Source organism: Felis catus, chromosome C1, assembly GCF_018350175.1.
Source record: "Felis catus isolate Fca126 chromosome C1, F.catus_Fca126_mat1.0, whole genome shotgun sequence".
In the NCBI taxonomy this organism is placed as follows: Eukaryota; Metazoa; Chordata; class Mammalia; order Carnivora; family Felidae; genus Felis; species Felis catus.
In genome coordinates this window covers 92857416-92872268 of record NC_058375.1, presented here as the reverse complement: position 1 = coordinate 92872268, position 14853 = coordinate 92857416, and the positions used below count along the sequence as shown (strand labels likewise).

Below are 14853 nucleotides of genomic sequence, written 5' to 3'. Positions count from 1 at the left end.
GGTTGGATGCTTAACCAACTGAGCCACCCAGGCACCCCATGTTATATCACCTTTTAAGAGAAGCACAATATCCTGCAATTGTTTTTATTTTAGAGTCCCTTTTCTGCTTTGTAGTTTTTATGGCACTGTTCAAAATGAAAAGGACTACTTTTCATTCTTAATTTTTGGTGGTGTTTTTGTTTTGTTATTTTAGTGCTTTATCAATTCTCTTGGCTTTCATGGAACTTTTTTTCCCCCAGGAATATTTTACTTACTATTTTAATAAACCTTCATTTATGACTAGAGGTGGCATAAAATTACCAACCAGCTATCAATAAACAGCTCACTAGGGACTGGCATTGACGCAGCAAATATTGCTAGGTGTTTCACTTGAGGTTCACTCAGTGCTTTAGGTTTTTGGTTTTTGTTTTTTTAAGGTTTTATTTTAATTCCAGGTAGTTAACATGCAGTGTTACATTAGTTTCAGGTGTATATTATGGTGATTCAACTATACTGTACATCACCTGGTACTCATCAAAAAGGCATTCCTTAATATCTCCATCATCTATTTAACCCATCCTCCCAACCACCTCCCCTCTGGTAACCATCAGTTCTCCATAGTTAAGAGTGTGTTTCTTAGTTTGTCTCTTTTTGTCCCCCTATGTTCATCCGTTTTGTTTCTTAAATTCCACATATCAGTGAAATCTTACAGTGTATTTCACTTAGCATTATAGCCTCTAGCTCCATCCATGTTATTGCAGATGTCAAATTTTCATTTTTTTTTAATGTTTATTTTTGAGAGAGAGACAGAAAGACAGAACTTGAGCAGGGGAGGGACAGAGAGAGAGGGAGACAGAATCTGAAGCAGGCTCCAGGCTCTGAGCTGTCAGCACAGAACCTGACGCAGGCCTCAAACCTACAAACTGCGATATCATGACCTGAGCTGAAGTTGGGTGCTTAACCGACTGAGCCGCCTTGGTGCCCCAAAGTTTCATTGTTTTTTATGGCTAAGTATTATTTCATTGTGTATATATATATACTGCATCTTCTTTATCCATTCATCAGTTGATGGACACTAGGGCTGCTTCCATAATTTGGTTATTGTAAATAATGCTGCTGTAAACATAGGGGTGCATGTGTCCCTTTGTATTAGTATTTTTGTATTCTTTGAGTAAATACCCAGTAGTGCGATTGCTGGATCATAGGGTAGTTTTATGTCTAACTTTTTGAGGAACCTCCATACTGTTTTCCAGAGTGGCTATATCAGTTTGCATTCCTACTAACAGTACACAAGACTTCCTTTCTTCTTCACATCCTTACCAACACCTGTTGCTTCTTGTGTTTTTTATTTTAGCCATTCTGACAGGTGTGAGTTGATATCTCATTGTAGTTTTGATTTATATTTTCCTGATGGTAAGTGATGATGAACATCTTTTCGTGTGTTTGTTGCCATCTGTAGGACTTATTTGGAGAAATGTGTATTCATATTTCTGCCCATTTTTAATTGGATTTTTTTTTTTTGGTGTTGTGTGGTGTAAGTTCTTTATATATTTTGGTTACTAACCCTTTATCAGATATGTCATTTGCAGATATCTTCCTCCATTCTGTAGGTTGCCTTTTACTTTTGATGATTATGTCCTTCAATATGCAGATGCTTTTTATTTTGATGAAGTCCCAATAGTTTGTTTTTGCTTTTGTTTCTTTTACCTTACTTAGTAGACATGTCTAGAAAAAAGTTGCTTTGGCCAGTGTCAAAGAAGTTACTGCCTGTGTTCTCTTCTAGGATTTTTAAAAAAAATGTTTGTTTATTTTTGAGAGACAGCATGAACAGGGGAGGGGCAGAGAGAGTGGAAGACAGAGGATTTGAAGCAGGCTCTGTGCTGAGAGTGGAGAGCCAGATGTGGGGCTCGAACTCATGAACTGTGAGATCATGACCTGAGCTGAAGTTGGACACTTAACCGACTGAGCCACCCAGGCGCCCCTCTCTTCTATGATTTTTATGGTTTCAGGTCTCACATTTCGGGCTTTAATGCATTTTGAATTGCTTTTTGTATATGGTGTAAGAAACTGGTCCAGATTCTTTCTTTTGTGTTTTGCTATTTAGTTTTCCCAACACCATTTGTTGAAAAGACTGTCTTTTTCCCATTGGATATTCTTTCCTGCTTTGTTGAAGATTAATTGACCATATAGTTGTGAATTCATTTCTGGGTTTTCTGTTCTGTTCTGTAGATTTTTGTGCCAGTACTGTAGTTTTGATTACCAATGCTTGGTAATAAAACCTGAAGTCTGGAATTGTGTTGCCTCCAGTTTTGCTTTTCTTTTCCAAGATTGCTTTGGCTATTCAGGGTCTTTTGTGGTTCCATACAAATTTTGGAATTGTTTATTTTAGTTCTGTGAAAAATGCTGTTGGTATTTTGATAGGGATTGCATTAAATGTGTATATTGCTTTGGGTAGTATAGACATTTTTACTAATATTTATTCTTCCAGTCCATGAGCATGGAATATCTTTCCATTTCTTTGTGTCATCTTCAATTTCTTTCATCAGTGTTCCACAGTTTTCAGAGTACAGGTCTTTTACCTCTTTGTTAGGTTTATTCCTAGGTATCTTATTATTTTGGGTGCATTTGTTAAGATTTTTTTTTTAAACTTCTCTTTCTGTTGCTTTATTATTTGTGTACAGAAATGCAACAGATTTCTGTACATTGATTTTTGTATCCTGTGAGTTTACTAAATTTGTTTATTAGGTTCTAGCAGGATTTTGGTGGAGTCTTTCAGATTTTTTTTTATAAATAGTATCATGTTATCTGCAAGTAGTGAAAGTTTTACTTCTTCTTTACCAGTTTGGATGCCTTTTATTTCTCTTTTGCTGTTTGATTGCTGTGGGTCAGACTTCCAGCATTATGTTGAATAAAAATGGTAAGAGTAGACACCCTTGTCTTGTTCCTGATCGTAGGGTAAAAGATCTCAGTTTTTTCCCATTAAGGATGATACTATCTATAGATTAAAAAAAAATTTTTTTTTAGCGTTTATTCATTTTTGAGAGACAGAGACAGCATGAGCGGGGGAGGGGCAGGAAGAGAGGGAGACACAGAATCCAAAGCAGGCTCCAGACTCTGAGCCTTCAGCACAGAGCCCAATGCGGGGCTCGAACCCACAAACCATGAGATCATGACCTGAGCTGAAATTGGACACTTAGCCAACTGAGCCACCCAGGTGCCCCAATTACTAATTTAGTATCTTTGCTGGTTATCAGTCTGTTTAAATTTTCTATTTCTTCCTATTTCAGTTTTGACAATTTATATGCTTCTAGGAATTTATCCACTTCTTCCAGGTTGCCAATTTTTTGGTATATAATTTTTCATAATATTCTCTTATAATTACTTGTATTTCTGTGGTGTTGATTATTATTTCTCCTCTCTCATTTGTGATTTTATTTATTTAGGTCCTTTGTCTTTTTTTTCTTCATAATTCTGGCTAGAGGTTTATCAATTGTATTGATTTTTTTTCCCCCAAAGAACCAGTTCCTGGTTTCATTGATTTGTTCTATTGTTTTTTTTAGTTTTTACATGGACCTTTTTCTATACTTTGATTCCAACCAGATATGATTTGTTCTAGCAAGCTTGATTCTGGAATACACACACATGTGTATTTTTATATATGAACATGTGATCATTGATTTGTTAAACTTTAGTTTGCACTGTCACCAAAGTTAATGTGTAACATGGTTTAAAGAACCAAACAGTTCAATAAGGTTTGAATAAGAAAAATATCAGTACCCTGAGAATTGTCCCCTGGCCTTCAGCCATTGCCTCGCTTCCCATTTCTCCAAGGAAACCTTTTCTTTCATGTTTATTTATTTTTGAAAGAGAGAGAGAGTGCACACGTGTGCATGTGTCACATGCACAAGTGGGGGAGAGGCAGAGGGAGAGAGAATCCCAAGCAGTCTCTGCACTGTCAACGCAGAGCCCGACATGGGGCTCCGTCTCATGAACCTCATGAGATCATGACCTGAGCCAAAATCAAAAGTCGGATGCTTATCTGAGTGAGCCACCTAGGATTCCCTCCAAGGCAACCATTTTAAACTTTTGTAGTAGTTGTATTTTCATAGTTTCCATATTTCTAAATAACATACCCATAATCATAGATTTTTAGGATTGTTTATTCCCTTAACACCATAAAAGATGAAGGTTTAACTTTTCATGTCCCTTTCTGATTCCTGTTGTTCCTCATCCACTCACATACTTTCTGTCTCCTATCTTTTCAATATAGCTGTACCATTTTTGGTTAGATCAGTATTCATTCTTTACATTGTTTTAACCACTCTGAGCACTTACTGTGCTATCCATATCTTTTTTTTTCCTTTTCTTTCATATCTTTTGTTTTTCTTGGTGTTAATAATTGTATTTTTTGGTTTTCTTTGCTTAGTTTCTATACATTTATCTCACTGACTTATCTCCAAACTTTCCCCTAGTTGTCTAAATTATTCCACCCCCTTTTCTCTCCTTTTCAGAGACTTCAACATTTTGGTCATCTCCTCTCTCTTGCAACATTATCTCCTCTACTGGATCTGCCCTTCTTTCTTGTCTACCATAGACCTACAAAAATGTTATAGAATTGGCAATGCCCCAAAGTTCCTCTGTTGACCTCCTTATCTCCCTCCCAATTTTTTGCTCTTTCTACCCAGATGTCTCAGAAGTCTTGCTTACATATACTGTTTCCATTACCTCACCCTTAGTCTTCCACCTATTCCAGTCTGTCTCTTGCTTCCTCCACTCCAGCAAGAGCTACATTTTTCAAGGTCACCAACAATTTCATTTTGTCACATCACCTTTTTTTTTTTTTTTAAGTTTATTTTTGAGAGAGAGAAAGAGAGAGAGAATGAACCAGCGGGGGAGCAGTAAAGAGAGAGGGAGACAAAGGATCCAAAGCAGGCTCTGTGCTGAGAGCAGAGAGCCTAATATGGAGCTCGAACTCAAGAGCCATGAGATCGTGACCTGAGCCACAGTCTGACGCTTAACCGACTGACCCACCCAGATACCCTTGTCGCATCACCTTTAAGTCCTTATTTTACTTCAGTTCTCGGTGACTTGCAGCAGTTAACCTCTTTCTCTTTTCTTTTGGGCTTTTTATTCTCCTTTTACCTTTCTGTATAACTGTTCCTTTGTGATTCTTTCTTATCTGCTTAGTCTCTAAATTTGACATTCCCTAGGACTAGGACTTTTGTCTCCTTCCTTTCTCTACTTGACTACATCTGTTCCTCCAGCTTTAAGTGTAACTCATATGTTGACAGACCTAAAATTTTTGTCTCTAGCCCAAACTTTTTCTGCATGGCTGGCTCATATTTCTAACCTCCTTTTGGATATCTTCTAGGATATGTCAAACTTAACGTGTCTTAAACCAAACTATTGAATCAATGACCTCTCTCCTTAAACAAAACTGCCCCACACCTCCTCACCTAAGTGGTACTACCACCCATTGTCCATGCCAGAAGGAGTCTCCCCAGATCCCTCTTTCTCTCCTTCCCTCCAGTAATCAATCCATAAACAAATTGTTGTTTTAGCCTCCAAAATTTATCTTAAATCCATCTACTGCTTTCCGTTTTTATTGGCACCACTCTAGGATAAACCACCACCATCTCTCAACTTAACCACTGCAAGAGCTTCCTTAGTCTGCACTTACACTTTTGCCACCTCCAGCCCACGGTCCACACAACAGCCAGAGCACATCAGACTCTGCTTACAGCAAGCACTTCAGTGCTTTCTGATTGCTCCTAGGTTAATGTGCAGACTCTTTACCATGCCCCCAAGACCCTGCTTGATCTGGCATTGTGTATTCCTCTAGTCTTAACTCAGATCACTTGTTTTTCCTTTCATTTCCTGGAATGTACCAAACTTCCCACCTCTAGTGAGTTCACATGCTGTTTCCTTGACCTGAAATGTTCTTCCATTTGTCTTCTCTTGGTTAGGTCCTTCTAATCTTTACGTCTTAGCTTCAGTAGCACCTTGCCAGAAAGGCCTTCTTTGCACTAATTGGGACCTCACCATTATTTTCTATCACTGAACTCCATTTGTTGACTTCATAGCTCTTATCACTATTTAGAATTATATATTTGTGGGGCTCTAGGGTTGCTCAGTCGGTTAAGTGTCCGACTTCAGCTCAGCTCATAACCTCGTGGTCCGTGAGTTTAAGCCCTGTGTCGGGCTCTGTGTTGACAGCCCAGAGCCTGGAGCCTAACAGACTTTCCTGGATTTCTGTTGGCATCATCAACTTTGCATGTATAAAACTAAAGTCATTATATTTCCCCTGCAAATCAGTTCTTCTTCTCATTTCCCCTTTTTTGGATAACGATTCTCTTATTTCCTCATGCAACTAGATTTGAAATCTAGGACTCATTTTTTTTTCTCCTTTTTTTGCCCCATTGAGGACAAGACTGTTGATTCTTCATTCAATTTTTTTTGGTAAAATGTGTCCGTCTTCATTTAGGTTCTTATTCTCTTGTTATTCTATTAGTTGTCTTGTCTTCTAGAGGTTACCCTTTTAGACTTCAAAGTCTATTTGAATTTGAAACACATTTTCACATAGATTAATCTTTTCAAAGTACTGATTAGACTATATAATTCTCTTGCTGGGAAATTTGCAGTTATGTTTCACTGTGTATAAGAACAAGTTCAAACTCTGCAGTTTGACACTGCAGATGCCTAAAAGTCTGGCCCTAACCTGCCTTTTTTTTTTTTTTTCCATGTTTGTTTATTTTGAGAGAGAGAGACATAGCATAGAGCACAGCAGGAGAGGGGCACAGAGATAGGGAGAGAGAAAATCCCAAGCAGGCTCCACACTGTTAGTGCAGATCCAGATGTGGGGCTTGATCTCATGAATCATGAGATCATGACCTGAGCTGAAATCAAGAGCTGGACACTTAACGGAGCCATGCAGGCACCCCTTGACCCTAATCTGCCTTTTATGGCTCAGCTACAAACTACCTTTTATGTTAATTTGTTGAACCAAGTGACTCCAGGAAACTAAGCCACCTGTCCTTAAACATTTTTATACTTTTCCTCTAAATGTTATTTCATGTAATTCCGTTTCATGTAATAGCCCTCATCTTTTCTCTATCAAAATCTTAGGCAAAGATTATTTTTACATATGTGTATAATAAATACAGTTTCTCTCTTATTTATACTATTTACTGTTCTTTAAAGTCTAACTTATGTCCCTTTTTTCTGTGAAGTATTCCCAAGCCACGTCAGCCTAGAGCAGTATTCTTCAACCTTATTTTCATTATTGCCCCCTGCGAGGAGAAAAACGAAATTAAATTTTTTCCTAACAAGAGAAATTAAATACTAAGGAGTAAGATTTTGTTTGGTGAGGTTAAGCTTTGGGGGGTGGGGGTGCTAACAAACTTTTTTTAATGTTTAAGAGTTTTTCTATCCCCTGGAAACCATTTTGCACTCCCTTGGGGGCATTATTACCCCCATTGAAAATGCCTAATCTGGATTTAGGGATGCAACCTGTGAACTCAGCACTTATTTTCATCCAGTTCCTGCTGGCAGTTATTCTTATGTTGCTTAGACACATTTCCTCTACTATGTCCTAAAACATATTTTGTTACTTAATTTCTTATTCCCTTAACTAGACTCTGAGCTGGTTACGGGAATATTTCTGGACACTTACCCAGCAGTGATAGCACTGCCTTAGGAATAGTGGCTCATCTATTGTACTATTGTGTTATAGGTAATGGTGTCCCAGGGGGTTCTCCCAGATGATAAAAAAAAAAAAAAAACAAAAAAAACCAGACTTTCTTGTTTCTCATAGAATCTTGCTTACACTTTGTCTCTAAAAAGGATGAAAGTATTTATTGGTTGAATGTTTTTTTTTTAATGTTTATTTTTGAGAGAGAGAATGAGAGTGTATGCATGCATGGGGGGGTTGTGCAGAGAGAGAGAGGGAGACAGATGATCTGAAGTGGGCTTCTTGCTGTTAGCACAGAGCCCTCTGCAGGGCTCGAACTCATGAATAGCAAGATCATGACCTCAAATGAAGTCAGACACTAAACTGACTGAGCCATCCAGGTGTCCATGGTTGAATGTTGATTTGGATTTTTCCTTAACAGTATTGACAAGCTACATTAAATTAAAAAAAATTTTTTTTAATGTTTATTTATTTTTGAGAGAGGCAGAGACAGAATGCGAGTGGGTTAGGGGAAGAGAGAGAGGGAGACACAGAATCAGAAGCAGACTCCAGGCTCTGAGCTGTCAGCACAGAGCCCGACGCAGGGCTCAAACTCACAAGCCGTGAGATCATGACCTGAGCCGAAGTCGGACACTCAGCCGACTGAGCCACCCAGGTGCCCCAGCTACATTAAATTTTTAATGTATGGTTCCATGAACACAATTAGCTGTTGTAGTTTAGCTGTATTGGTTTTTCCATGTGAAACTTTTATTCTGTCTTCTATACAGGCAGTGCAGTGGCATCTGTAGCTGTAGATCCCAGTGGACGTCTCTTGGCCACAGGACAAGAAGATTCTAGCTGCATGTTGTATGACATAAGAGGAGGAAGAATGGTACAAAGTTATCATCCTCATTCCAGCGATGTTCGCTCTGTTCGATTCTCTCCTGGAGCTCACTACTTGCTAACAGGATCCTATGATATGAAAATAAAGGTGACAGACCTGCAAGGTGAGAGAGATTGACTTTTTCCTTTTTTGTGGTCTCTCCTATTTGGGATTTTTTTTTAATCCACATATTTTTTTTAAATTTTTCTTTTTAAATTCCAGTATAATTAGCATATGGTGTTATATTACTTTTGGGTGTAAAATATAGCCATTCAACAATTCCATACATCACCCGGTGCTCATTGAGATAATTATACTTGTAATCCCTTTCCCCTTCCTTTATTTCATCCATCCCCCATGCACCTCTCCTCTGGTAACTATCAGTTCTCTTTAGTTAAGACTCTGGTTTTTTTGTTCCTTGTTTTCTTTGTTTTGTTTCTTAAATTCCACATATGAGTGAAATCGTATGGTATATGTCTTTCCCTGAATGATTTATTTCACTTAGTATTATACCCTCCATCCATGTTGTTGGCAAATGCCAAGACTTCATTGTTTTTTATGGCTGAGTAATATTCCTGTGTGTGTGTGTGTGTGTGTGTGTGTGTGTGTGTGTGTGTGTGTGTTCCATATCTGTTCATCTATTGTGGATATTTGGGTTGCTTCCATATCTTGGCTATTGTAAATAATGCTACAATAAATACAAGGGTGCGTATATCTTTTGAATTAGGGTTTTTGTGTTCTTTGGGTAGATACCCAGTAATGGAATTACTGGATATGATAACTCTAGTTTTAATTTTTTGAGGAACCTTTGTACTGTTTTCCATTGTGGCTATACTAGTTTACATTCCCACCTTTTGGGTGCACAAGAATTCCTTTTTTCTCCACATCCTCACCAAAACCTGTGTTGTGTTGTTGATTTAGCCATTCTGACAGGTGTGAGTTGATAACTCATTTGTAATTTTGACTTGTATTTCCCTGATGATGAGTGATGTTGAGCATCTTTTCATGTGTCTGTTGGCCATCTGTCTGTCTTTGGAGACATGTCTGTTCATGTCTTCTGCCCATTTTTAATTAGATTATTTGGGGGTTTTTTTTATGTGTGTGTGTGTGTTTGTGTAAGTTCTTTATTATGTTTTAGTTACTAAGCCTTTATCAGATATGTCATTTGCAAGTATCTTCTCCCACTCCATAGGTTCTCTTTCTGTTTTGTTGATTGTTTCCTTTGCTGTGCAGAAGCTTGTTACTTTGCTGTAGCCCCAGGAGTTCATTTTTGCTTTCATTTCCTTTGCCTCAGGAGACATACCTAGAAAAATGTTGCTACTGTTGATGTCAGAGAAATTACTGCCTGTGCTCTCTTCCAGGATTTTTATGGCTATTTGGGATGTTGTTGTTAATCCACTGTAATCGACTATATAATATTTTCAAATTTTAGTTTTATAGTATTCAGTGGTCAAATTACTGGCACTGTATTGATGTGACTTATAGAAAATTATTAAACAGATCAAGTAAATAGTCTTATTAAGTAGTTCTTAAAATATTGAAAAGAATCAGCACTTATTACAATGAATCATTTTGAGTTCAGTGATGGTAGATGTTAAAATACACATTTATGTACTCCACTTTGCTTCTACTTTAAAGTTTATTTATTTTGAGAGAGAAAGAGAGCTCAAGCATGGGAGGGGCAGAGAGAGAGAGAATCCCAAGCAAGCTGTGCACTGTCAGTGCAAGCCCAACACAGGGCTTGAACGCACGAACCATGAGATCATGACCTGAATCGATACCAAGAGTCGGCTGCTTAACCGAGTGAGCCACCCAGGCACCCCTGCTTCTGCTTTAAAAAATGTATAATATGTGTAATTATATCTTCAGCATCTAGTTTTATTTTTAATTACTTAGTAAGCAATCATTTATTTTGTATCAACTAGAGACAGAAGAGAGATGAATAAGACAGGGAACTTCCTCCTTGATGGAGCTTACATTTTAAATATATATTTTTTAATATTTATTTATTTTTGAGAGAGACAGAGTGGGAGCAGAGGAGGGGCAATAGAGAGGGAGACACAGAATCTGAAGCAGGCTCCAGGCTCTGAGCTGTCAGCACAGAGCCCAACGTGGGGCTTGACCCACGAACCATGAGATCATGACCTGAGGCAAAGTCAGACGCTTAACCGACTGAGCCACGCAGGCACCCCTGGAGCTTACATTTTAGAGGTCAATAAAAAGTAAACCAGATAATGATGTAATTTCAAGTATTGGTAAGTGCAGTTAAAAAATTAGCAAGGTGGGAGAGAATGGGTGGATAGGGAAGGCTATTTTAGGTAGGCTCAGGTAGATCTCTCTAGGGAAATGCCATTTGTGCAGAGACTTGTGTGATGAGAAGGCACAGCCAGGGCAGGACCCCAGGAGGAGATCGTAGCTTCTGGAGAGGTGCTGAGGCAGGAGTGAATTCAACATGTTCACGAGGCTACAAGAAGCCAGTGTGGCTGGGACTTAGAGAACTAAGGGAGTGAGGGACAGAAGAATAAATCTGAGGCAGGGTTTTATAGGCATGTTTAAAAAGCATAATGGGAATCCTTTGGAATATTTAAAACAGGGAGTGATCTGATTTGATATCTATTGATATTGTTCAAAAGGTAATTTTGAGTTCTGTAGGGAGAATGGATTATAAGTATAAATATCAGGAGATTATCAGAACAGTTCAGTTGAGAGATTGATAGTAGCTTGGGCTAGGGTGGTAGAGGTGGAGGGTGGTGCAAAGTGACTGAATTTGGGATATATTTTAATTTGGATTAAATTTGAGGAGTTAGCGGAATGCTGATTCCTAGGTTTTCCGCATGAGCAACTAGGTGGTGCTGTTAATTGAGATAAGGAAGATAGGAGGAACAGGTTTGGGCAAGAAAATCAAGTGTTCAGTTTGAACAAATGAAGATGACTATGAGGCAGTCAAGTGAGATGTCGAATAGCTATTTGCATTCTAGTCTGGAGCTCAGGTGAGAAGTCAAGGTTGGAGGCGAAATGTGTGAGTCATAAGTATACAAATGGCCATGGTATCATGGTACTAGATGAAATTTTGTAGGAAGTGGATATAAAGTAAACAGGAAATTTGAAGGCTGATTCCTGGGAAAGGAACAACAGCAAACCAGCAAAGGAAACCAAGATGTAGTGGCACCAAAGTCAGAGAGAAGTTGAGAGATAGTTTCAAGGAGAGAGTGGCAGCTGTGTCCAATGTTGCTGTGTATATTTTACCCAATCCTACTAACAGATATTCAATAATTTATCCCTGTTTAAACCTTTAAATGTATTAAATTGATGTAGTTTAGGACTTTGTGTACTATAATGTCTTCAAGTAACAGGAAGTGTGTGAAATCTATACATATACTTCTTTTGTATTGTAAATCAGTATCTCTCTTTTTAATTTAGGAGATCTCACTAAGCAGCTTCCTATCATGGTGGTAGGGGAGCACAAGGACAAAGTGATTCAGTGCAGATGGCACACCCAGGATCTGTCCTTCCTGTCGTCCTCTGCAGACAGAACTGTAACCCTCTGGACTTACAACGGATAGAGTAACCCAGTGTCAATCTATGCAGTGAAAGCACAGAGACTTAAGACTACTGAGTTGTGAAAATAACAAATCTGAAGAACATAGACTGACTGGGAAAGCGGCTTAGCACGAGGAGGCCCCTTATTACCATGTATCCCTTTGATAGGAACTGTTGGGTGGAGTTATTCTGCAGTGCTTTCAGTCTTCCACGTGAGCTCGTGCTGCTGTGATCTGCTGTATGTAGTCTTGTTGCCAAAGTCTGCGGAAGAGCTCTTATGTTGTCAGTGTGCACTCCGAGGTGGACGATGTGTTTACGGTTTAGTATTAAATGCATTCCTTGGTCTTTGCCTAAATAACAGTTTTATATACACATTGAAATTGAGCTATACTTTAAGCATACTATTACATGTAACGCAACCAAGCTCTACACGAATTAAACATAGGTGTTCAGAAATTACTTTTCTCACAAGCCCATGATACTGTATCACTTGTCAGCTAGAGGTCAGAATTTTTTATGTCTCTCAAAAGTTACATGGTTATTTTCACTAAGGATCATTATGGAGTTGAAAGATGGATGGAAAACTGCTTCTTAGTTCATTATGTGGTATTGGCCTTTTCTTTCTCAAACCCAGGGATATGATTACTATTTTGTCACATTATTTCGTTTCAGGCTTAAAAGGTAAATATGTTTGCTTCAGAAACTTGTTAATTTCAGTTTTTTGAATGCAACAGGATACCTCCCTTCTAAACTGTACTGTAGAAGCAGAGCAGCAGCGCTATGTGATGCAACACTTGATGGTACAGTAAACTGACTGGCTAGCATTTTTCCTCTTAAAAATAAAAAATTTGCCATAGACTATAGCATGGTTTGAAATGCTATGTCTGCATGATAATTTAAAATGGAAAAATTTAAACTTTGCACTCCAAAAGCTTATTTGGATTTGTTTCTTGCACTGTTTTGTGTAATGCAGAATAATGATTTTATTTCTATGGCATTGTAGATCCTAACATTTATGTATCTTTATTTTCATATTGTACAGTAATTTTACTTTAAATTATTAAATAGGCTATTTTATTTATTTCAAATGCAGTTGAGTTGGTTCTAATTATTGAACTGTCTGTGCACTGTATGTAGCAAGCATTTTTAATCTATTGTATACAAGTGGAAAGGATATTATTAGAAGTGTAACTGTGCTATTATTTCAATAAAGACCTCTTGACATCTAAAAGAATTCCTCTTCCTCAGTGTCTGTGACTTTCAACTTAGAGTGTTATTTTTTCCAGTTTACTTGGAAGTGTTGTGGCCAGTGGGTGAACCCCACAATCAATTTCTTAAATTTCTTCCTATAGTTCTACTAACTTACTTTTTAGTTTATTTTTATTTTTTAACTTGAGAGAGAAAGAGAACATGAGCAGGGGAGAGGAGAAGGGAGGGGGAGAGAGAGAGAGAGAAAAAAAAAAAGAATTGTAAGCAGGCTCCACGCTCGGTGTGGGAGCCTGATGTGGGGCTCGATCCCACAGCCATGAGATCATCACCTGGGCCAAAATCAGGAGATGGACGCTTAATCCACTGAGCCTCCCAGGTGCCCCTACTAACTTACTTTTTAACCCCTGGCAACTGCCTAACTTTTGTGTGTCTCCTATTTCTTTTATTCACAGTCTAGGGAACTGTCCATCCTGGATATATTGTGAAAGTTGATTAATAAAAGCCCAGGAAAATACATAAATTGTAAGTTAGACTACAAATATGTTGAACTGAGTGCTTTGGAAAGAAATGCAATCTAATTAGTTGTGTGTATTCAGCGGGTACACTGTTTTCCTACCTTTGCAGAAGGGAATTCTGTTAAAATTTGCCACATCTCTTCAGTTTACTTCCATGCTTAATTTTACACATTCTACACATTACAGCAGGTCATTAGTGTTAAGTTTAAAACTAGGAAAAAAGGCATTTTCCTGATACAGACCAGTTCAACTTCATGGTAAAAAAGTGTTCATAAAATTATTCCATCACTATCAAGGAGAGAACTTTATGATCCTCCTATATATGGGATATAGAATTCATTTTGCAGTGCATTAGATAATAAGCACTAGAAATTACTTTAATAAACATCTTATTATACATTTCCTTTTTCCCATGCCTCCACACTGTCTTCTCCATGGCATGGAGGCGAATAGATTCTTAGAGGTTCATGTAAACAAGAAAATAAGAGAATTGAGGTATCTACATTCTCTAAACCCTTCTCAGTGGGTTGGGGAAGGACAGTGAGGAAGGGAGGGGGTGCAGAAATGTTTAACCCCTTCCTACAGAAGTATCAGAAGTCTGATTCAAATCTTATTTTTTTAAAAAATATTTTGAAAGGGAGAGAGAGTGAGCAGGGGAGGGGCAGAGAGAGAGAGAGAATCCCAAGCAGGCGCTGCACTGACTGTGCAGGACTGGATCTCAAGAACTGTGAGATCATGACCTGAGCTGAAATCAAGAATTGGACCCTTAACTGACCGAGCCACTCAGGTACCAAAGGACAGAATCAGCAGGGAGAAAATGCAACCTACAAAATGGGAGAAAAGATCTGCAATCATATATCTGATAAAGGATTAATATCCAGAATATATAAGAACTATAGCTTAAAAACAACCCAAAAAACCAACCAGATTAAAAAATGGGCAAAGGGGGGCATCTGAGTGGCTCAGTCAGTTAAGCATCCGACTTCGACTCAGGTCATAATCTCACATTGTGTGCGTTCGGGCCCCACATCAGGCTCTGTGCTGACAGCTCAGAGCCT

The 14853-nt window shown here is 38.3% G+C and overlaps 1 protein-coding gene across 10 annotated transcripts in view; it reads left to right on the top strand.

The window, feature by feature from the left end:
• WDR47 (WD repeat domain 47) overlaps positions 1-13305 on the top strand; it is a 70311-nt gene extending 57006 nt beyond the window's left edge. For all 10 annotated transcript variants that reach the window (XM_019837550.3, XM_019837548.3, XM_019837549.3 and 7 more), the window contains 2 exons: positions 8437-8655; positions 11952-13305. In XM_019837550.3, the coding sequence (XP_019693109.1) occupies positions 8437-8655; positions 11952-12094 (362 nt within the window). In that variant the 3' untranslated portion in view covers positions 12095-13305. The remainder of the gene's footprint in view (positions 1-8436; positions 8656-11951) is intronic.
• The last annotated feature ends 1548 nt before the right edge of the window (positions 13306-14853 follow it).